The sequence below is a fragment of the Xiphophorus couchianus genome, chromosome 11 (assembly GCF_001444195.1).
Source record: "Xiphophorus couchianus chromosome 11, X_couchianus-1.0, whole genome shotgun sequence".
Classification (NCBI taxonomy): domain Eukaryota; kingdom Metazoa; phylum Chordata; class Actinopteri; order Cyprinodontiformes; family Poeciliidae; genus Xiphophorus; species Xiphophorus couchianus.
Genome location: NC_040238.1, coordinates 6,057,995 through 6,080,446, shown reverse-complemented (window position 1 = coordinate 6,080,446; position 22,452 = coordinate 6,057,995). Strand labels below are relative to the sequence as shown.

General features: G+C 42.9%; 1 protein-coding gene across 1 annotated transcript in view; it reads right to left on the bottom strand.

Annotated features, from left to right (window-relative positions):
- Positions 1-1,325: 1,325 nt before the first annotated feature.
- The window catches only part of nsd1b (nuclear receptor binding SET domain protein 1b), a 30,601-nt gene continuing 9,474 nt past the window's right edge, over positions 1,326-22,452 (bottom strand). Inside the window, exons 6-24 of the mRNA XM_028031609.1 lie at positions 20,322-20,434; positions 16,238-16,780; positions 15,583-15,813; positions 14,973-15,015; positions 12,276-12,448; positions 12,041-12,205; positions 11,813-11,936; positions 11,122-11,322; positions 10,870-11,049; positions 9,716-9,872; positions 5,747-5,952; positions 5,552-5,664; positions 4,833-4,979; positions 4,590-4,712; positions 4,410-4,526; positions 3,831-3,972; positions 3,650-3,756; positions 3,371-3,572; positions 1,326-2,214 (exon numbers count right to left, since the gene is read on the bottom strand). Coding sequence (XP_027887410.1) covers positions 1,598-2,214; positions 3,371-3,572; positions 3,650-3,756; positions 3,831-3,972; positions 4,410-4,526; positions 4,590-4,712; positions 4,833-4,979; positions 5,552-5,664; positions 5,747-5,952; positions 9,716-9,872; positions 10,870-11,049; positions 11,122-11,322; positions 11,813-11,936; positions 12,041-12,205; positions 12,276-12,448; positions 14,973-15,015; positions 15,583-15,813; positions 16,238-16,780; positions 20,322-20,434 — 3,704 coding nt within the window. The 3' untranslated portion in view covers positions 1,326-1,597. The remainder of the gene's footprint in view (positions 2,215-3,370; positions 3,573-3,649; positions 3,757-3,830; positions 3,973-4,409; positions 4,527-4,589; positions 4,713-4,832; positions 4,980-5,551; positions 5,665-5,746; positions 5,953-9,715; positions 9,873-10,869; positions 11,050-11,121; positions 11,323-11,812; positions 11,937-12,040; positions 12,206-12,275; positions 12,449-14,972; positions 15,016-15,582; positions 15,814-16,237; positions 16,781-20,321; positions 20,435-22,452) is intronic.

Below are 22,452 nucleotides of genomic sequence, written 5' to 3'. Positions count from 1 at the left end.
CAACCCTAGGATCCTGATTCAATATCTATATGCTCCCACTGGCTCAGGTTATAACAGGAAATAATATCAGTTACCATAACTACACCAATGACACAGCTCTACGTTATGATGTCACCAGGTGACCTTTGACCCCATCCAGTCACTGAATAAATGCTGAGAACAGATAAATGTGTGGATGAGACAAAACTTTCTCCAGCTGAACAGAAACAAACTGAAGATATTATTATTGGACCTAAAGAGGAACATCTAGAACTATAGATCTATAGTTATCGATTTGATTTACAGATCTATAGCTTTAGGTCTAGAGTTACAGATCTAGAGTTGTAGATCTAGAGTTATACATATATAGTTATAGATCTAGAGTTGTAGATCTAGTTATAGATCTATAGCTGTAGATCTAGAGTTATAGATCTATAGTTGTAGATGTAGAGTTGTAGATCTATAGTTATAGAACTATAGTTATAGATCTAGAGTTATACATCTAGAGTTACAGATCTAGAGTTACACATCTAGAGTTATACATCTATAGTTATAGATCTAGAGTTACACATCTATAGTTATAGATCTAGAGTTATACATCTATAGTTGTAGATCTATAGTTATAGATCTAGAGTTACAGAACTAGAGTTACACATCTAGAGTTACACATCTATAGTTGTAGATCTATAGTTATAGATCTAGAGTTACAGATCTAGAGTTATACATCTATAGTTGTAGATCTATAGTTATAGATCTAGAGTTACAGATCTAGAGTTACACATCTAGAGTTATACATCTATAGTTATAGATCTAGTGTTATAGATCTAGAGTTACAGATCTAGAGTTACAGATCTAGAGTCAATGTACAGCTGCAGTTATTACAACTCAAACCAGCGATCATCCTGAAACCTGGAGTAGTGATGACCTCTGACCTCTGACCTGACCCTCCAGAGCCACATAAAGACGGTCACAAAGTTGCCTTCTATCAGCTGAACAACATCTAGATGACTAATATCTCAGTGAGATCTAGAGAAACTCATCCAGTCGCTTTGATTCCTGCAGCAGCGTCTGTCCAACAAATCAATCCTCCAGCTGCAGCTGATCCAGAACGCTGCTGCTGGAGTTCTGACCAGAACCAGGAGGATAGAGACATAAACCCAGTTCTCCAGAACCTCCACTGGCTCCCTGTAGCTCAGAGGATAAACTTTAAATCCTGTTAGTTTATAAACCACTGAATGGATCAGAACCACAACACATTAAAGATCTGCTGCTGCTGCTGGATCAACCTTCCAGACCCATCAGGTTCAGGTTCTGGTTCTGGTTCTGCATCAGAAACACTGAGATCCTTTAAATCCAGACTAAAAGCAGCTGGTTAGAGTTTTACTTGAAACGTAATCAATAATCAATTTAACGATGGAACTCGACTTAATGTCCCGATTGATTGTTGATTCTGTTTCATGACTTTGTGTTTCTATGATGTAAAGAAAAGCTGCTGAAACTTTCTGTACAGATCAAATTGGATTTTTGTTTTTCAAGTGAACTCAGATATTTACTCTGGACAAAAAAACCTGATTTTGTGTTTTTGCAGTGCAGTTATGAATCAAAATAAGTCTTCGTATTAATCGTCGTCATCATCTTCATCTTTGAGCTCCAGGTATTCCAGTCCCTCATCTTCATCATCTTCCTCCGGGGAGTCCCACTTATTCCTCATTACTCCCTCCTCTTCCTCTTCCTCTTCCTCGGCCAGCTCCTCCTCCAGGACGTCGCGCTCCTCTTCGTACGAGGAGATGGGTGAGTAGTGCGGCAGGTCGAATCTGTGTGGGCTGCTGGGAGGTGGCGAGGCGTTGCCGCTGGCAACCGGGATGGTGATGGGCACCGGGATGGAGAATGAAGAGAATGCCTTTGGACCGCCACCACCGCCAGCCTCCTTCACGTTCCCACCGCCACCGGTCCGGCTGAGACGGCCAGCGGGGATGACGGCCATGCCCAGCCCACAGGTCAGGGCCCCAGAGGTCAGGGGCCCCGGGTCGGGCCGGTACTCCCGGATCTCCCCCGGCTCCAGCGGCTCCGGCCCACAGGGGTCGTGTTCGCTGCAGCAGAGCTTCCCGTCCAGCTTGGAGATGAAGAGCAGACCGTCACGGTGCTGAGGGCAGTAGGAGCTGGGACACATCTCGCAGAACGACACCGCCTCCTTCCCACAGACGTCACACTGATGCCAAGGACACTCCCAACGACCTTCAACCAAACGCAGACATTCAGGCAACAATCCAGGAAAACATGACGAACGTTTTCCTCCTTCAGTCCGGTCGACCCGGTTCTACTGGAACCAGAACTCCATCACCTGCTCCACCTCCAGCTGCTGTGGTTCTGACCCAAACCAACCTGTTCCCCTCCTGGCCTGTGGGGGCGCTGCACCAAGAACCACTGAAGGAAACCACACAAAAACCTCTGAAGACACTGAGAGCAACTTCCTTCACCAGATGGAAACAAGATGGAGGCGTCAGATTTTAGTGTTGGAGGATTTCTCTTTAGTCTTTGGCTGAAGACCAGGAGCCATTTCTGCTGCTAGCGCTAGGCTAGCATGTTAGCTTTGGTTGTAGTTACCCAGAATGCCCTGTGCTGTAGTCCACTTCCTGCTTTTGGAGCGGGCACTGTGAACAGATCCTAGTAGTAAATGAAGAGCAGACCCATTTGGTTGGCTTAAACCCAACTCCAGTCCTGTTGGTGACCTCTGACCTCTGGTCCTCCAAACCTCGGTCTGGTTCAGTTTGAATGTGAACGCCAAGCGGAGCGGAGCCCGCTCCAAAAGCAGGAAGTGGACTACAGCGCAGGGCATTCTGGGTAAATACAACCAAAGCTAACATGCTAGCCTAGCGCTAGCAGCAGAAATGGCTCCTGGTCTTCAGCCAGAGACTAAAGAGAAATCCTCCAACACTAAAATCTGACGCCTCCATCTTGTTTCCATCTGGTGAAGAAGGAAGTTGCTCTCAGTGTCTTCAGAGGTTTTTGTGTGGTTTCCTTCAGTGGTTCTTGGTGCAGCGCCCCCACAGGCCAGGAGGGGAACAGGTTGGTTTGGGTCAGAACCACAGCAGCTGGAGGTGGAGCAGATGATGGAGTTCTGGTTCCAGTAGAACCGGGTCGACCGGACTGTAAGGAAGGGAAACATCTTTAATCAGTTTTATTAATAAACTCTTATGAACAGAAAGTACATTTCTCTTACAGTTAATAGGACTGTTTTATATGAATGTTTTGTAGCCCACAGACTGTCCTATATAACAGGTCACCTGTATTTATGCGGCCATCTTGAGTCTTAAAGGCCACATAAATATCTAGGGCGTGCCAGATTTGGCCTGGGGCCTGGACTTGGACCCCTGTCCCTAAGGTATCTGACCTGCGGGCCTCTTGGTGAGGTTCAGGCAGTCTGCATGGTAGACTTTGGGACATCCTGGCTTCTTGCAGGACACCATCTGTCCTCCGTCTCCGCAGCTGAAGCACTCGTCCTCCCTCTCTTTGGTCGGCAGCGCCTTCTTCTTCTTCCGGCCGTGGCCCCGCCTCCTCAGCTTGCGGCCCTTGTCGTCGGATGGAGGGTTGTTCTGTTTGGACGGCGTCGGGTTAGCATGTGTTTCTGTCCGTGTCATGGAAGGAGCCGGTCTCAGGCCGGGAGCCTCACCTTTGGCCTCACGCCCAGGAAGCCGCTGCAGTTTGCTGAGCCGCATTTACAAACCGTCTTCCCGTTACCCAGACACTCCAGGTTGTAGTTGAAGGTGAGCTCTGTGCCTGAGGGAGGAACATTCGTTACACCCCGGTCTTTGAACGTTTTCATTTCCTTCCTAAGCAGGAAGTTGAGTGACCTGCAGCGATGTCCACCAGAGCGAACAGTCCCACCCGCGTGTCTCCGCTGACCGTCCACTTCTGCGTCTCACAGTTTGGCTGGCAGCTGTGGTTCATGAAGCGAGCCTCGTTGCCCTTCGGCCCGGCATCGATTATTCTGTCCTGAAACCAGAGGTAGGCAGAGGACAGACTCAAAGATAGCTCAGCTAGGTTGGTGGCTTCAACCAACGCCCTCCCTCTGTGGTTGCCTAGCAACAACCTGCTGGGTAATGTGCAGGTTAAAGTTTGGCCTCATAGCTGCTTAGAAATGAATCCTAACGGAGTGAAGGGACAAAGTGAGTTAAACAGGGAAGGTTGGCATTTCACATAATTAAAACTTTTATGAAAACGTTTCGTTCATGTCTAACCACAACTTTGCTTTGTTTTCTTAGTCAACATTTTTTTTGTATTTTGCCTCCAAACAGGATTTGTTTGACTTTTTTCATGTCACTTCCTGTCAGGCTGCTCTGCAGAAATCGGATCGGCATGCCATTAAAGTTAGATTTTCTTTACGTTTTTGTTTGGTTGTAAAGTTTGGTGTTGATGGATGCGTGACGCACCTTGTCTAGAGTTAACATGTAGAAGTTGCAGATGTCGTTCTCCTGGGCGTGTCTGATCCTCGACCTGCACTCGTCTTCGCCGATCACCTCCCCGACGTATTCGGTCACAAACTGACCCTAAAAAAAAACAGCTGGAGATTTATCCACGCCCCGGCGACGGCGGCGCTCGGTTGGACTCACCTTCTTGATGTCGTGGACGCAGCGAAGGCCCCAGCCGCGAGACAGCGTCCGGAAGATCTGCACCTGGCTGTACTGGCGCTTGGTGAAGGCCTGGTTCAGGCACCGCTCAGCGGCCGGACACACCTACAGGGGCAGCCCCGGTTTACTCCTGTCACTTTTTATCAGGTCTTAAATGCTGCACAGCATCCGTAGAGAAATGAAGTGACTCCTGGTGTGGACAGTGGAGAGACGCGGTTCTGGTACCTGAGGGTGGCACTCGTACAGCAGCATGCGGTTGATGCATTCAGAGTCGTTCCCACACGGACTCTCGTCTGTCGCCTTGCAGTTGCAGCGCGGGATTTCTGACAGGTCAGCAGTCAGGATCTGAACCTTCCCAATCGGACGATTCACCTGCACAGGCAGACGCTTAGTTACAGAAGCTCTTAAAAACTAATTGATCAGCAATTAAAATCATTGATCAGTGACTTCATGCTTCTGTTGCTCCAAAAGGTAAAGATCTGTTGTTTTCTTTTTCTTCTCATATCTTTAGTTTCAAAATGTTCACAAAATAAAATAAAGTAATGTTTTTTATTTTGTCACAATCTATTAGCTTAGCATTCTACAGTCAAAGTACAGTAGCATTAGTATGCTAACAGCAGCAACGTATTGCAAAACCAAGAGCAATAGCCTAGCGTTAGCATGTTAAATGACTAGCATAGCAGTAATATTGAGGAGTGTTGAGAAATATCAGCATTGCATTAAACACCAAAAACATGAAGTTATTTCCAGAAGCTGCCGGTGATTTTATTAAACTCTTTGTGGTTCTAAAAGCTGTTGAGACCCAAAGGAAATACAAAAACATGCAAAATGTACATTTTACATAATATATCCCCTTTAGAGATTTGAATACTGCAGTGCAATGAACCTGGTGTTTTTATTCCGTCATCATATTTTCAGCCTAACGTTGTTCGTGTTTTTCAGACCTTGATGTGTTTGTACGGCGGCGGCTTCCTGTCGTTCTTTCTGTCCTCCTGAAGCTGCCGAAGCTCCTTTTCTGCCTGAAGCTCACGGAATCGCACGGCCGCCTCCTCCAGCGCTGACAACGGAAATAAAACACACTCAGCATCCTGAAGATGTTATTAAACGAACATAAAATCTGAATATTTGATGATCCTCACCTTTCTTGTAAGTTGCATCGACACCTTTGCCCATCTTCTCTTTGCTGTTTGCGTCGACGTCCATGTAGGGGAAGACGCGGGCCTGGTAGGTCCACAGGTAATCGTTGGAGCCAAAGAAGTGAACGGGGAACTCGCCCACGTCGTGCCGCATGCGCTGGATGTTTTCTGGGATGGTTTTGGGATGGCTGACCTCCGCTGGCCACCACCTCGGGTCAGAGAGCAAAGCAGTAAAATAATCCTGCCGTGTTCGCTTCATCGTTTAGTTTCAGCTTTTCCAGTGAATTACAGGCAATCAAACCCCTGATGTCGGAAAAAAGGAAATGTGTATAACATAAGACAAAACTTCAATCAACAGCAGAGGAGACATTTTAATGCGTCAGCATGGCTTCAGCTCACTTTGGAAATAAATATCAGGTCTGCCTGCAAAAAAACAGAAAAAGGTTTTTAACAGCAGAAGAAAAACTGGGCAGAAAACAGTGTTGTATAGTAACGAAGTAAAAATACTTCACTACTTTACTTAAGTATATTTTGGAGTACTTCATACTTTCCTCAAGTATGAACATTTTTGATGACTTTCACTTTTACTTCACTATATTTCCGAACTTAATTGCGTACTTTTACTCCGATACATTTTCAATGTGTGGTTTAGTTACTCGTTACAAAAAAGCGAGAGAGAGAAACAAAGTGTTTTGACCCCACCTACTGATTAGCAAGTAGCAAGTAGGCTACCGAACAAAGTCGGTAGCCTACTTGCCTGGGCTTGTTCATCACCACCAATAGGATACACCTGTTTCGCTTCTCCCATTAAACACAAAGCAAGTCTCGCAATCAGCAGCAGCCACATGGAGGAGGAGACGGAGACCACAACGACTGCAACTATGTCGGACACGGCTCCAGGGGAACCACCAGCTGGTGATGAGAGCCCCTGGCCTTATTTAAACACAATATACTCTTTCGTGGGTGTTAAAGATTCGTCGTACCGCAGTTTATGTTATTCCTGCCCGAAGATGTGGAAATTCTATCTTACAAAAACTCCCCGTCCAACTTGAAGAAACACATCGAGGTAACTTCTTATGAAATGGTTATAATCCTCCTGTTTCAGTAACTATAGCTTGGTCACTAGACACTACTGTATTGTGAAACGTTGACCATAAATGAACTTTGTTTGGCATTGTTTCAGTTCCATACGTGGTGTATTTAGCTTAGGCTTAATGTTGACTGTAGCAGGCTACCTAGACTCCTCTGTTCAAGGGGGACAGAAGCCATAGCGATAGCAATTTAGACTAAATTTAACGAATATAGGAAAGGCATGCAAGTTCAAAACCAGGTTTACAGATGCCAATAAGCTGCATTTCCCTCCCAATTCTTTTTTTCTTTTGCATAATGACCAGTTGTGTGCACCACCTACTGACTGTAGCATTGACTGATTCACTGATTTGTGAGGTAGAGTAATCATAACAGATCTTTTTCTTCATGTTGGCCGCATTTTCTGTACTATTTATTTTTCTCATTTTCAGCACTGACCTTACTTGAAGGGAAAACTTAAGGCTTACAAAAACTTTGTATTTTCTGTCCTGGAGGGTTTACTAAGAAGCTGGTTCAGTTGTAAAGCAGGTTAAGTTAACCTTGTGCTATAGGTAAAGCACCTAATTTTCTTAACTAAATGATGCCTGCAGGTATATCTATTAGCAGGTTTAATTTTGCCTGCACTTGGTTGTGTACATTATTTTAAGTGTATTTGACAAGTTTACCAAAATATAAAAAATGTCATTCAAACTGCATTTGCTTTGTTTTACTTTTCATTACATTACTTGAGTACATCCATTTTTACAGTAATTTCCATACTTAAGTACAAGAAGTTTCAGATACTTTAAGACTTTAACTCAAGTAACATTTGTTAAGGAAAAATGATTATTTTTAGTGCTTAATACAGTTAATCGTACGACATGTGTAAAAGTTATATTCAATACTCTTATTTGGAACAGGTTTCGTCTGAGATGCGGGAAGGGGCCGAATAGCAGGCATTCAGAGAAGCAGGGGCCCCCCGCTGTCACACAGAGCCATAAAATTAGCATTCCGATGGGGCAGAGGTACGGCAGTTTGGGGGAAGAGACTTCAGAGGTATCTGCGAAATCTCATCTCAGGACCTTTCGGCGCCAGGGATCCGCCCGTACCAGACAGGGATTAGCACTAAGTGGTCCGCCCTTTTACTTAGACAAAAACCAGACATCTTTGCCGTAAATGAGGGGAGTTCCAAGTTTCTCTGAGTGCCTAAGGGAGTTTCCAGTTGGTCAACAGGAGGAACGCCTTGGCTGCATAAATTAAATAGGGAAACACCTCTTTAGTATAAGATTACGTGTAAGGAGAAAAAATAGGGAGAGGGGCCACTATTTTTTGCCTTTTTTTCTTTGTCTTTGTTTTGTGTTTGTCTGTCTTCCCCGTGTCTGTCTTTATTTTTATGAGAAAAATGCATATCTCTGTACCTCTGCAGCTTTGTCAATTGATTCATGCGTTGCTTTGTATGGGATTAAACTCTGTGATCTGTGACGTCAACGCGTAGTGTCGTTGTTTCACTTTCTCCAGCTGCAGCACCGCCCGCTAAGGATCCCAGGACTTTAAGGGAGAAAGAGCCAAACGTTTTGTCCAAAGTTAATGTTAAATTATTCTTCCTTAATACATTTCAGTCAGTGACTTGGACTTTTACCAAAGTCATATTTTGGAGAGGTACTTATACTTTTACTTGACTCTGAGATTTCAGTACTTTATACAACACTGGCAGAAAAAGGCATCAAGACTGAAACGGTTGATTAAAATAATCATAATTAATCAATTACTGCCAACTGATTTAGGAATCGGTTAATACAGACTCAGGAAGAACAACACTGAAGGAGCAGAAAGCAAAGTGTGTGTATTTTCACACACCTGTCTTCCAGGAAGGTCTAAGCACTTCACACCAGAGTCACATTCAGCCATTCACACTCACACATTCATACTCCGATACGCAGATCGGTAGGCTGTCTGGGGGTAAGTGCCTTGCCCAGGGGCATGTGGCAGGAGGTGTAAGGATTTTGTTTTTTTCTGTGTATTCATTCTTGATTGTGTCTCGTTTCCCCGATCACCCTCGGTGTTTTTAATCCCACCTGTTCCTTGTCAGATCCTCGTCCAGCTGCCTTCTCTGCCGTCAGTTATTCATTTGTACCAGTTGCTACCAGTTGTGAACATTAGACTTTGGATTTGTATTTTCATCATTAAAGCATCATTCTTTCATTCCAACCTGGGTCCTCAGCGTCATCCTCACCACCTCTTGACCCACATGGACTGTTCTCCCTGCTGCCCTCTGGAAAGAGGTTCTGCAGCAACCGGTGCAGGTCCACCAGGTTCTGAAACAGCTTTTTCCCACTTGCCATCAGACTGTTGAACTCTTAACTGGACTGCACTCAAAATCTGGTCTCCACTTTATACCTTGCACATGTACAGAGCTAAATAACTTCTATTTTACTGTCAGTCCTGCACTTTATATTTTATATTTAGATTTATATTCATATTTTATACTGTATTTTATTTTATTCTGGAGTAACCTCACAACATTGGAACCTCAAACATTGTCCTGAGCCGTATGCAACGAAATTTCGTTCTGTATACAACCTGTGCATGAAAAATGACAATAAAGTCAGTCGAAGTCTTCACCGCATTTCACGACCGGAGGAAGCTGGAATCGAACCTACAACCTTCCGATCACAAGATGGCTGCTCTACCCACAGAGCACGTCGCAACTGTGGTAGTAAATAACTAAAAAACAATCGCAAACAAAAACCTTCACAAAAACACACAAGTTATAATTTCTGGACCAAAAAAAGCGCAAAATTAAAAATACAAAAGGTGAAGCTTAGAAATGTGTAAAAGTCTTAATACATAAACCTACATAAAAGCTAAAACGACAAAAGCTGGGAGCAGCGAACCGTTTCTGACCTGTAGCGGCCGACCTTGACCCAGAGGATGTCCTGGTAGCGCGGCTTCTTCCCCGCCTTGCAGTCGTTGCAGAACCAGCTGCCTTTGGGCATCTCCATGTTCAGACACTCTCTGTGAAACGCGGCGGGACACGATTCGCAGCACAGCAGGCTTCCTCCTGCCGGACGGACAGAGACATGCCGCGGGGTCAAAGGTCGAGACTCTTCCAGAATGATCCACCAACGAGGCTGTTAGCTTAATCTCTCCTGCTAAATAATGTCTGAGTGACATTAATAAATAAATTAATAAATATTATCTCCACTGATGCTAAAGCGCTAATCATAAATATTAGCTATATTAACGCTAAAGCGTACAGTGTTAAGTGGAAGCTAATGCTAAAATGCTAACTTCAATTTAAATTATATGTGCCTTTGAAAGATTACAAATCTTTTATTTGACATAATATACATATATGTAAATGTTCTATAAAACCCTTTGAAATTATGTTTTGTTTCCTAAGTTTTATTTTAACATTATAGTTGTGAAGTTTGTCAAAATTAGTTCACTTGTTCTTCAAATTAATTTTATTTGGTCAAAAAGTTTTTTCTCCTGGTTTTTATTGCTGGTTTTAACAGTGGGTGGTTACCATGGCAACCATTAGCCGATAGCTTGGGTTTGTGGTGAAACCCGCCAAAGAAAAATAATTTACTGTATATCATTTATTTCATGTACAGAAGCAGAAGCTGCTGTTGGAATAAATTCAGTGAATCTGTTGTGACGTCAACCTGCTGGATCCGAGTTTCACACATTTGTTGTTTGAAATAAAGTTATTGGAAAAGAAAGACAGAAGGTGACAAGAGGAAATGGAGCTGCTGCATAAACTGTCATGCACTTCAAAATAAGAGCATTAATATAAACATCTGACTACTTGAAGAATTTCAAACAGTCAATAAACAAAACCTTCAACTCAGTTTTATTCAAATAAATTAGGTACATTTAGGGAAAGCTAAGTCATCAAATGTTTTCAGAGTTAGCTAAAGCGCTAAATGATAAATTAGCGTAAGTGTGTCCACCACTGACAGCAGCCAATAATAAAGCTCGTTGCTAAGACATATATATAAGAAAATGAAATAATGCAAAAGGGGGAATATTGAAAGTTTAAAGGGACGGCGTACCTTCGGTGCAGACGAAGCACCAGCTCACGTTGACGTGTTCGTGATTCTTGACGCCGCGACGCGGCGCGAAGTGGTTGGGGCAGATGATGCTGTTGTTGGAAAGCACAACGCTGCCAGCGGCCATGCACAGGTCGGTGGCGTGATAAGCAACAGGGCAGCGAACGCATCGCACCAGACGACCTGCGGAGCAACGGGCGCCATGAGAACGGGGCGGCAGGCCGGGTGTGACCTGCTGACCTTTACTGCGCTGACCTTTGGAGACGGACGAGCTGCCGGGGCTGGCGATGAAGCAGGTGAGGCAGACGTGGATGGAGCAGCGGAAGCTTCGGTTGACCGGCGCGGTCGCGGCGTAGTTAGCGATGCACTCTCCGTGGTAAAACTTCCCGCAGACGGGGATCATGCAGCGGCGAACGTCTTCGCTGCGCTTCTTACACACAAAGCAGGTGTGGACGCCTGGAAGGAGGAGGACAGTCAGCCTGGAGAGCCGCGACCGCAGAATCAGCGCTACTAGCGCTCTGTTGGCTTCCATTATTGCTGTTGCCATGGAGACAGGAATCACTATAGCAACCAGAACAGGGCTAGCCAGAAGAAGGCGGTCCATAAAAACTGTCGTAGGGGGCGCTGTTGGGGTTTACAGCATAATGTACCAAGCTAAAGGAAAATAAAGAAAAAACCACAGAACAACAAGGAACACCACAGTAGTAAACATCTTACCACGATGACCTCATGGGTTTTTTGGGTTTTGCTTTTATTCTTTCTTTAGCATTAGCATTAGCATTAGGAATAGTAAAGTGTGGTGCAAAAGTGCAACAGTGGCCCCTACGGTCCCAATAAACGGTGGTGAATTTGGTCTGACAGCAAAAGTGGTCCATAGGAAAGCACAGCTTGGATGGGCTGGTTCTGGTTCTGACCCGTTTCTGATCATCAGGAGGAATAAACTGACCTGATTTGCATTCGGGGCAGACAAACTTTCCTTTCGGCGCCTTGGCCAGAGAGATGCAGGCCAGGTGAAACGCTCCGCAGCACTGACCCTCACACAGCAGCAGCTCCCCCGTCTTCTCACACACCTGAGGAGCAAAACCAAGTGAAGATCAGAACAAAGGAAATTAACCAGGAGTTGCTCCAGCCTGGTCTTCCGTCTCCTCCTCTGACTTTACGGTCAGTGTCTCACCTGACAGACGTTCTCCTTCATGGAGGCGGGGCCTCCCCGGTCGCCGATGATCTTCCTGACAGGTAGCGGCGCGTTGTCGCCCAGCAGGTCGTCGCCCAGCAGGTCATCGCCCAGCAGGTCATCCTTCATGGGGGGCAACCGGTTCTCCAGCAGAAACCTGTCATCCTGCAGAAACACGTCGGGTTTCCATCTGAACCAGAGGGGCGATCGTTTCCTAAAGTTCCTGTCGGCTGACCTCTGACTCCAGCGCCTCCTCCTGGATGCTGCCGTCATCAGACTGGAACGCGTCTGCTGGGGGCGGATCCACGTGCTCAGGTGGACTAGGGGTTGCCGGGGGGTCAGAGGTCACGGGGGGGAGGGGTGGCGGCTCAGAGAGTGGTTTCACTTTTAAAGATGGAGGAGAAAAATCTGAGTAGAAAACGATCAGTTAAGAGATTCAATCATCTTAAGTCTAAATGGTTTATAAAAATATTTTATAAAAATAGAATGAAATTATTTAACTTTAAAGCTGCAGTGTTTTCACAGCCAGGAGGCGGAGCTTAGTGATGTCAATCATCCCTGTGTGCTCGCTGCTCTACCCTGACAGCTGAAACTTTCAACAATATTTGTTGCTGAATTGGTGCTACTAGGCCTGTCACGATAGCAAATTTTGCTCAACAATTAATTGTCTCAAAAATTATTGCGATAAACGATAATATTGTCTGAAGACCTTTTTACACTGATTTAATGGAAATGACATAATAATGCATACGATTTCCTGCCAAAGATAGATACACTTTATTTTCAAAAGAATATTTAACACTGGAGCTGATAAACAAAATAAACAAAACAACCAAAAACAAAATGGATTCTCAGTCTCCATTAACAAAAAATGTACTTGATAAAAACTAAACAACATAAAGCCAAAGTGGAAATAAATACTGCATTCAACCAAAAGAGTGCAGATTATGAAGTCTGTATATTATGTTGCCCTTCAGTAATAATTAGATTTAAATAGAGAAGATGGGCACATCGACTACCTGATGCAATAGTTCACACTACATGATTTTTTGCTCCTATTTTTCCCCTTATAACAATCTTAAAACGTTGGTCTTTCTAAGATTGTGTGGTGTGTTACGGTAGATCGTCGTTGCCGCTCTGATCTAAATCAGAGGTTTTCCCCGACTGGGAGCTTTAACTCCACCTGTTGAATGTGACAGGTAGCCAATCAGAAAGCGAGGATTCTCCTCCGTGTTTTCTGAGGGGAAATTATGGAGGGGAATCCCAAACAGCTGACACGGAGCAACAGCGGACATTGGAGATGATATGTGGAAACAACATTAATGTTTATTCAACATGCAAAGAATATAGAAATGACAAGAGGAGGAGTTGGAGCTAAATTGCTACCGCAGTTGATAAACCCGGTAACTTTTCAGCTGTTCTTCGTTAAGGTGACGTAAACAGGTTATAATGATTTACATTCAGTCAGGACTTTACTCTGACACTAGCCACATGCATTGCAGGTAGATTGTAGTAAAGCATTAATTAATGCCTGGTTTTAAAATTAGTTAACTGAACTTGTAGCCATTATTTTGTGCCCATTGTTGGACACCACACAGCAGGACCGAACCGGATGGAACCGTTATACCAAGGATTTCTGTCGGCTAATGTTTGGTCTGTCAGGGTTTAAAAATGGGCCGACAGTCGGCCGACAGCTCTAAGATCGTGTCATGTGCGCTGGGCTTTACACTAAGGAAATGAGGTCAGAGGTCAGTGGAGAGCACCGGAGTTGAGCCTTTTTTCATTCAGTGTCATTAACAGAAAGAGAAAAAGGCCGGAAGAGACGATAATGGCGATAATTAAAATGACGTCGATAGTTTTAATTTATCGTACGATTAATTGATTTACCGTTTATCGCGACAGGCCTAGGTGCTACAGAAAAAAACTGAATTAAATTGTTTCTAGTTAGAGGAACTAAATCTTTTCACAGGTTATCTGTCTCATACCAAACTGTCATGACAGAGACAGTTTAAATAAATATGTATACATTTTTATAAAACTTTAATTCAGCTTTAATGGCCTCTTTCCATCGCCTCCTTCATGCGCTGCTAGTTTTCCTCTAGACATCAGTGAAGCTCCTTCACCGACTTCTTTCAATTGTTCTTAAAGTCTCCTGTGGATTTTAACAGCTCCAGTCCTTGTGCTGTTTAATATTATATTTAATATAATATATTAATTAGTTTTCTCGTTAGCTGGAGAGGCAGCAGCGCCTCCTGCCCCCCGTTGACCAGCTGTTAGAAAATGGATGGATATTAATTAGTTTAGACCAAAGGTAAAAACTCAGACGTTTCACCAGACAGTTTTTGTCTTTCAATTACAAACAAATGACATAAAATACATGATTTATTCTTAACTCTTTGAAAACCAAATTACTGACAATAAGTTTGCCGTATTGTGGTGGAGGCTCCTACCACCACCACATGGTGTTAGTATTTATATTAGTTACAGCTTATAGTCTGTTTAAGTTGTTCATTTATTTTCTAATGGGTGACACTTTAGTTAATGTCTGTTCTTTGTTTGAGGTTCTGCTGATAGAAACCAGCTGGAGGAGGAAACCTGGAACAAACATTTGTTTTCTAAAAGACTGAAGGGGACTTTGTTGTTTCAAGTTGATCTTAATTAGTTAATTTTGTCACTTAAATCTTCACTCATCATTGTTTCTGCTAAGTTAAAGTTAGTTGTTGCTTTCTTTGTTTCATAGGATGCTTTAGTTAAGCCTCGGTCCGTTCCATATACAGATTGTCAACCCGCCATGGTGGCGGATGCGTTGCTCCAATTGACCTGCATTTGGCCAGAGGCGGTGCTGATTTCCATCCCTGCTTTAACTGATCCTCCACTCTGGGTACCTTAGTCATTTCTAGATGATTTTCTAAATAAGTGGAATCGTACGAACCCGACTGACGTCCAGCATCTGAATTCATCTTCAGTGTTTTATTCTGGAATGAAACATAAACATGATCAGAACATGAAACTTCACTTTCACATTAAATATGAACATATACATGTTAGAAAGAGTTAAACAGCAAAAAGCAGCATGTATGTTCACCCAATAGATCAGGAAGTGGAAATATCAGTATTGGTATTTTATCTGAAATCATTTATCATAATTCAAGAGAAACAATAAACAGATTTGTTTTGTTGGTAAAGTTCTCTAATTCAGCGATAAAATTCAAATGTTTAGGTCAAACTGCTACTTTACATTTACCATTAATGTTTTATTCATTTCATGATAACCTGGTTCCATTTGGGAGGCAAAATTGAAAATTGAAAAAATGTTTTAAGTCTTTTGAAACAATCTGACCCTGAATTCACTTTCATGATTAAACTGGTTGCAGAAAACCAAAAAAAAAAAAAACATTAAAAATGATTCTAATAAGCAGAAATGTCACATATTTCCCATTTCTGGACTCACTGCAAGTAAAAGGTGGTTCTTACCGAAGGCTTATTGGTTTATTAATGTGATGTTTATGTTTTGCTGCTGAGTCCAGATGAAAGTTTTCTACCTTCTTCTTCGGGGCGGCGGACACCTCGGCCTCCAGGCAGTACTCCAGGATCTTCTGCGTGGGTTTCCTCTTCCTCTTCTTTTCAAGCACAGGAGAAACTTCTGCCAACCAAACAGAAACCATCAGAAACCAAAAACCTTCTGACTGAATCCACCGAGCAGAACCGGGTCCGGACCTTGGAGCCCAAACAAAAAGCAGCAGCAGCTTCGTTTCTTTTACATTCAGCGTGATTCAAGAACCCCGACCAGCTGCATAATCTTCACGTTTATTCTGCTAATACAACAAACAATGTGCCACAAAAACCAAAACTTTTATAAAGAAAATGTTGAAACTAACTGGAGTTAAAAATCAAATAAATCAACATCATGTTAGCAGGAAAAGGTTGAAATAACCTGGTCGCAAGCAAAACCTCAACTGAGATCAAATCCTGGAAGGAAAAGCTGCAGTTCGTAACTTTAATAAAAACATTTTATAGATATTTGTTCAAATGTTGTGACAGTTTGGGAAAAGATCGATCTCTTCCTTCTCCCAGTGCTAACGAGAAACAACCAAGCAGAGCCAGAAGGCGGGGCTTAGTGCTATCGATCACAAACTTGTTTGGCGCTGCTTTCTGCTACACTGTAGGCAGCATAGCCTGTAGTCTTATGGCCAGTTAGCATAGCCATGCTAATGGCACATAAACAGTTTTCCTGTAAGCTGTTCCTCCTGCATTAGCACATTTAGCAGTGAGATTCACAGCACTAAGCCCTGCTTCCTGGTTCTGTTTTTGGTTCATTTCTTGGCGATAGCAGCTCAGAGAAAAGGTTGATCTGCTGATGAATGGTGACACTTTCAACAAAAACAAGATTTTAAAAAAGTTACGTACTGCCTCTTTAAAAGGAATGCTGCGTAAAGAGTTCAACGAAACGTCCTTTATAAATAAATGAAAAGCAGAAACATTACTGTTGCCTTTGACTAGGCCGTCTGACAGGGAGGGCTCCACTTCAGGGGGCGGAGTTAAGGAGTCGATGGAAAGCACCGGAAGCTCTTGGGTCGATGGCGGTTCTGCTTTGGGAATCTGGGTTTCTGCAGGCGTGGCTGGAGCCAACTCCTCTGGCGGCGGCGTCACTATTTCAGGAAGTAAGGAGGACGATGAGCTGTCGGCCAGGTTCTTCTCCAAGTCCGAAAGCTCATGCAGGGCAGCAACAGATTCGTTGGCCTAGTGGAGAAAAGATTGAGTAGGACTGAGGCTGGGCGACGTTTCCAGAAAACTGGATGCATCGGCCAGCCATCGTTTTTCAATTCGCCGTGGTTAAAGAGGCTCCAACGCAACCATCACGTATAAATTGTCCTTTAAATAAAAATCACTGCAAGTATTGTTTATTCGACAGACTATGAATGCATCACTAGCCCCCCCTATTGGTCAGTCTGGCTTGAGGCACTGCATGGGTCACTGACTGCTTCATTTTTCAAAATAAAAGCTTGATGAGCCGTGCTGCTTCATGGGTTGTTGTATTTGATGAAAGGAGAGTCTTTGTCTTCAGCAGCTGAAGTAAAAAGGAACATCGACCAACATATTAATGTGTATTAATGATTTTGATGATGGCACTCATGTAATGTTTGTTACCAGTTTTCTCTATTGTTGTTATGGTGTTTTTATGACTTTATATTTTTGTGATTTTATGATGTAAAGCACTTTGAACTGCTACACAAATAAACTTGATTGAAATGGAGCCAGCAACAGGAAAAAATCTGACATCTGGGAAGACTTGAGATGATCGCTCACAATAATCTTAAATAAAAATAATTAACTCCTTCACCTCCAAAATTCTCACCTTCTGGAAATTTCCACTATTATTTTGATCAGCAAAGACAGGTTAGGTTAAACTTTATTAATCCCATAGGGAAATTGAGGATATATATAAGATATATCAGTCTTGCACAGCAGAAACAAACTTAAAGCTGGTGGAAGAGTAAAATTCTGGCATGATGAGTAAAAATATAAGAGATCAGATCAGAGAGAGAATAGAAATCCAAGAAAATGAGAATTTTTGACAAATTTTAGTTTTTCAGGGGACAAATCAAATCTCAATGAATACTGTCTTCCCCAACAAGCACCGCACTCTGAATACAGTAAAACAAATGTGTTTATTGTCAAATCAGTCGATGATGTGAAAGAAAACAGCCACTGACAGTCAACATATATCAGGACTGGCTACAAATCATTTTAATAACTAAACAAATTTGTTAAGTAGGATTTAACTGACCCTCCTGTTACTAAACATGAGTTTGACAAAAACCTTGTGACAATATTGCATTTACTAATTTTTTCAAGTTTGTCTAACTGAGTGACAGGCTGAAACAGTTTCAGCAGCAGATGTCACTAGTGAGAAATGAATGAAGCACCGAGTTATGAACCTTTGTGCAAAGCAAAGGGCTGGGAAGCTGAGGCCTCTAGTGATGGGATTTTCGGCTCCTTTTCGAGATGCGGCTCTAATGGCTCTTCTTACTGTGGAGAGCCGGCTCTTTCGGCTCCCCATATATATTTTTGACATTATTAATTAATTAATAGCTTAAACCTAATTTTATAATATTTTGTTTCATTATTGACATTGTTAAGCACTTATGATGAGTAAAAATGCAGCATAACAATGCTATAGCAATACCGATGCGTGTGATGTCCGCATGTGGCTGTGCAGGTTGTTTGTCGAGCCTGCAGATAGGAAATGCTGACTTTGCACAGTCTGCACTCTGCCCTGGAGCTTGATGTAGCATTAAAATGAGTCCAAATCTTGCTCCGTTTTCTGTCACTCATTTATTTTCACCTATTCAGTTCTCACACTGACTCCCCTTCTTTCTGTGCTTCTTGACCGCTGACTGAGTGTCTGTACATAAACACCTGCCGACCAACGCTATACAGCTTGGCCAACTGCCTGCCGTTTCCACAAAAAAAGTGGAGATAAACTTTTTTTTCAGTGTTTTCCCGCCACATTATTAATTGAAACTATGTGTGATTGGTCAGATGTGTGGAGCACACGCTTGACATGAGGCCAGTGGACCGAGGGAAAAAACCTCTCAGCTCTAGCACTGGCAGAAGAGCAAAACGAGCAAGGAGAGGGAGAAGGGGGGGAGAGACAGCGAGGCACCGCAGGACAAAAAAAAAACGATGTGGGGAAAAACTATCGGCTCTGGCACTTGCAGAGCACAAGCACGACAGGGAGGCGGAGAGACAGCGATATACTGTAGAAAAAAACCCGGCTCCCAAATAGGATCCTAAAACGGCTCCCATTGTGGAGCCGGTTCCAATCGTTCACTTCAAAGAGCCGGCTCTTAGAGCCGGATCGTTCGCGACCGACACATCACTAGAGGCCTCATTTGGCCATCACTAGCCCGGCTACGGCGCGGAGCTAACAACATGGCGGCAGCGGGAGCTCAGGTGAGCGGGCGAATGAAGGCCGAGTTCGTCGCACTTTTGAAATTCAGGTGGAGCGCGAGAGCAGCATGGCGGTTTTAGTTAATGCTACGTTGGAGCCGTATTCTCATGAATATCATTGCAAAGGCAGCTGCTCCGCAACAACAACTTCCAGATCCGCCAGTTCATGTGAACGCGACGTAAGGAGACGGGGTGTGAGTCCGGTTTAACGCGTCAACTGTAAAGCTAGCTCAAACCTAGCTGACCCCGAGCCTAGCTCAAACCTAGCTGACCCCGAGCCTAGCTCAAACCTAGCTGACCCCGAGCCTAGCTCAAACCTAGCTGACCCCGAGCCTAGCTCAAACCTAGCTGACCCCGAGCCTAGCTCAAACCTAGCTGACCCTGGCCATTGTTTGTCCCAATGTATTTGCAAAACTAGTCCAAGGCCTTAGAGAAACCGCGCTGAATCAATAATCTGGTTTGGATTTTCTATGGAGGATGTCCAACAAAAATGAGGTCATTTGCGAAACCTGTAAACAAAAGATTGATTTCAAATTGATTTCACCATCTAATAAGTTTTCCATAGGCTTGTGTTTTTAGCACAGAATCTGTAGAAAGCTGACAATATTCAGGGGTATTAACGTCTCCATTTGGACTTCAGCTTCTTTATTAGTTTAGGATTATTTCCTATTTTTTTCTTTGACCATTTTGTGTGATGTGCTTTGTATCACAATAAGAGCAATTGTTAGGTTTGTTAGGTTAAAATGACTAACAATTGTTATTTAAAAGGTTTTCAGATGCTCTGTGTGCTGTGATTAAACAAGTCTTAATGGGATTTGCAGACTTTGCCTGAATTTGGCAGCGTTTACCATTATTGCGCTTTTTGTGGTTTGATGCTCAAAACTGGCAACATGTGCTAATAGTTTGATACGTGTGGCCTGTCCAGGTCCTGCTGAGTTTAGAATAACTTCAAGTTTTGTTTCTTTAATCTTGACTTTTTTTGCTGATATGGTTTTGTTTATTAAAGGTCTAGTGTTGACACCAGAAAGAGGCAGTATTGTTTTTTCATTAATGAAAAACATCTTTGTGCAACTGATGGCTACAATAAAATATTTGAATTTATTCTGATTTTGTTTAGGAATAAAAAAACGTGACTGGTCCATTTGAATAGAGTACTCCGATGGCATTTTACATGCTATATAGATTAAGATAACAATGGAGATTATTTTGAAATATCATGATATATATTGTGTATGTAGCAAAAATATTGAGATATTAGATTTTCCTCCTATCGCCCAGCCCTAGTTGTGAGAACGATGTTTGACTATAGAGACAGAACAGAGCTCACCTTTCCAAACAGCTGGAGAGACTTTTTGGGTTTCTTCCTTGGGGAGAAAATCTGGCTGTATTCTTCAGTCCATTCAAGAAGTCTCTTGCTGGGTTTTCGTATTCGTTTATGTTCTGGAAACACAAAAGGAAGGAAATCATTCAACACTCTCTAGATACTTATTGAGTAACTAACTTGTAAATGAGCGAATCACACAGGAACAACTCAATGAGTTTAGATTTGGTGAAGATAGGCCTGTCGCGATAAACGATAAATCGATTAATCGTACGATAAATTAAAACTATCAACATCATTTTAATTATCGCCATTATCGTCTCTTCCGGCCTTTTTCTCTTTCTGTTGATGACACTGAATGAAAAAAGGCTCAACTCCGGTGCTCTCCACTGACCTCTGACCTCATTTCCTTAGTGTAAAGCCCAGCGCACACTACACAATCTTAGAGCTGTCGGCCGATTGTCGGCCCATTTTCAAAACCTGACAGACCAAACATTAGCCGACAGAAATCCTAGGTTTAACGGTTCCATCGGGTTCGGTCCTGCCGTGTGGTGTCCAACAATGGGCACAAAATAATGGCTACTAGTAAAGTGAACTAATTTTAAAACCAGGCATTAATCAATGCTTTACTACAATCTACCTGCAATGCATGTGGCTAGTGTCAGAGTAAAGTCCTGACTGAATGAAAATCATTATAACCTGTTTACGTCACGTTAACGAAGAACAGCTGAAAAGTTACTGGGTTTATCAACTGCGGTAGCAATTTAGCTCCAACTCCTCCTCTTGTCATTTCTATATTCTTTGCATGTTGAATAAACATTAATGTTGTTTCCACATATCATCTCCAATGTCCGCTGTTGCTCCGTGTCAGCTGTTTGGGATTCCCCTCCATAATTTCCCCTCAGAAAACACGGAGGAGAATCCTCGCTTTCTGATTGGCTACCTGTCACATTCAACAGGTGGAGTTAAAGCTGCCAGTCGGGGAAAACCTCTGATTTAGATCAGAGCGGCAACGACGATCTACCATAACACACCACACAATCTTAGAAAGACCAACGTTTTAAGATTGTTATAAGGGGAAAAATAGGAGCAAAACATCATGTAGTGTGAACTATTGCATCAGGTAGTCGATGTGCCCATCTTCTCTATTTAAATCTAATTATTACTGAAGGGCAACATAATATACAGACTTCATAATCTGCACTCTTTTGGTTGAATGCAGTATTTATTTCCACTTTGGCTTTATGTTGTTTAGTTTTTATCAAGTACATTTTTTGTTAATGGAGACTGAGAATCCATTTTGTTTTTGGTTGTTTTGTTTATTTTGTTTATCAGCTCCAGTGTTAAATATTCTTTTGAAAATAAAGTGTATCTATCTTTGGCAGGAAATCGCATCATTATTACATCATTTCCATTAAATCAGTGTAAAAAGGTCTTCAGACAATATTATCGTTTATCGCAATAATTTTTTGAGACAATTAATCGCTCAGCAAAATTTGCTATCGTGACAGGCCTAGGTGAAGATGACTTTCTGAAAATCAACCTGAGGTTTAGAAAGGGAAGACATTCAGGATATGTTGACTGGCCCGGTTTGGCTTGGTCTTACTGCTCCAGAAACTGATGATCTACTGGCTAATGCCACCTCTGATTGGACAACCAGTCAAACTTTGAAAGAAACGGGCTACAGCAGCAGAAGACCCAGCAGGTGCCACTCTGATTAGCCAAGAACAGAAACCTGAAGCTAACCAAAATGGTTGGATGAATGCGGCCTGCCCGTCAGACACAGGCCACATTTCAAAAGATCAGAAATGGATTGGATTTAGAACCACATATAGCCTGGGTTGCCTTTGGAAAAATTTGATCTGTGTTGTTCAGACTGTCATGAAAAGATCAGATGCAGGTCGTGTTAAGGCAAAAAAAGGGGTTTGAGTCACTTCAGTCTGCAGAGTGAATGTAGCCTAACAGACAGGAAAACTTTGGTTGTTGCAATAAGTCTTGGAAAAACAATTCATCCAAAGTCTGGAATAGTTTTGAATGTTTACTCTGATTTTAGTCTGATCTGTAGTAAATGCGCAGACATTCACCTTCATCTACATTACAGGTGTTTTATCTCAGCTCTAATGGCAGGAAGACATCA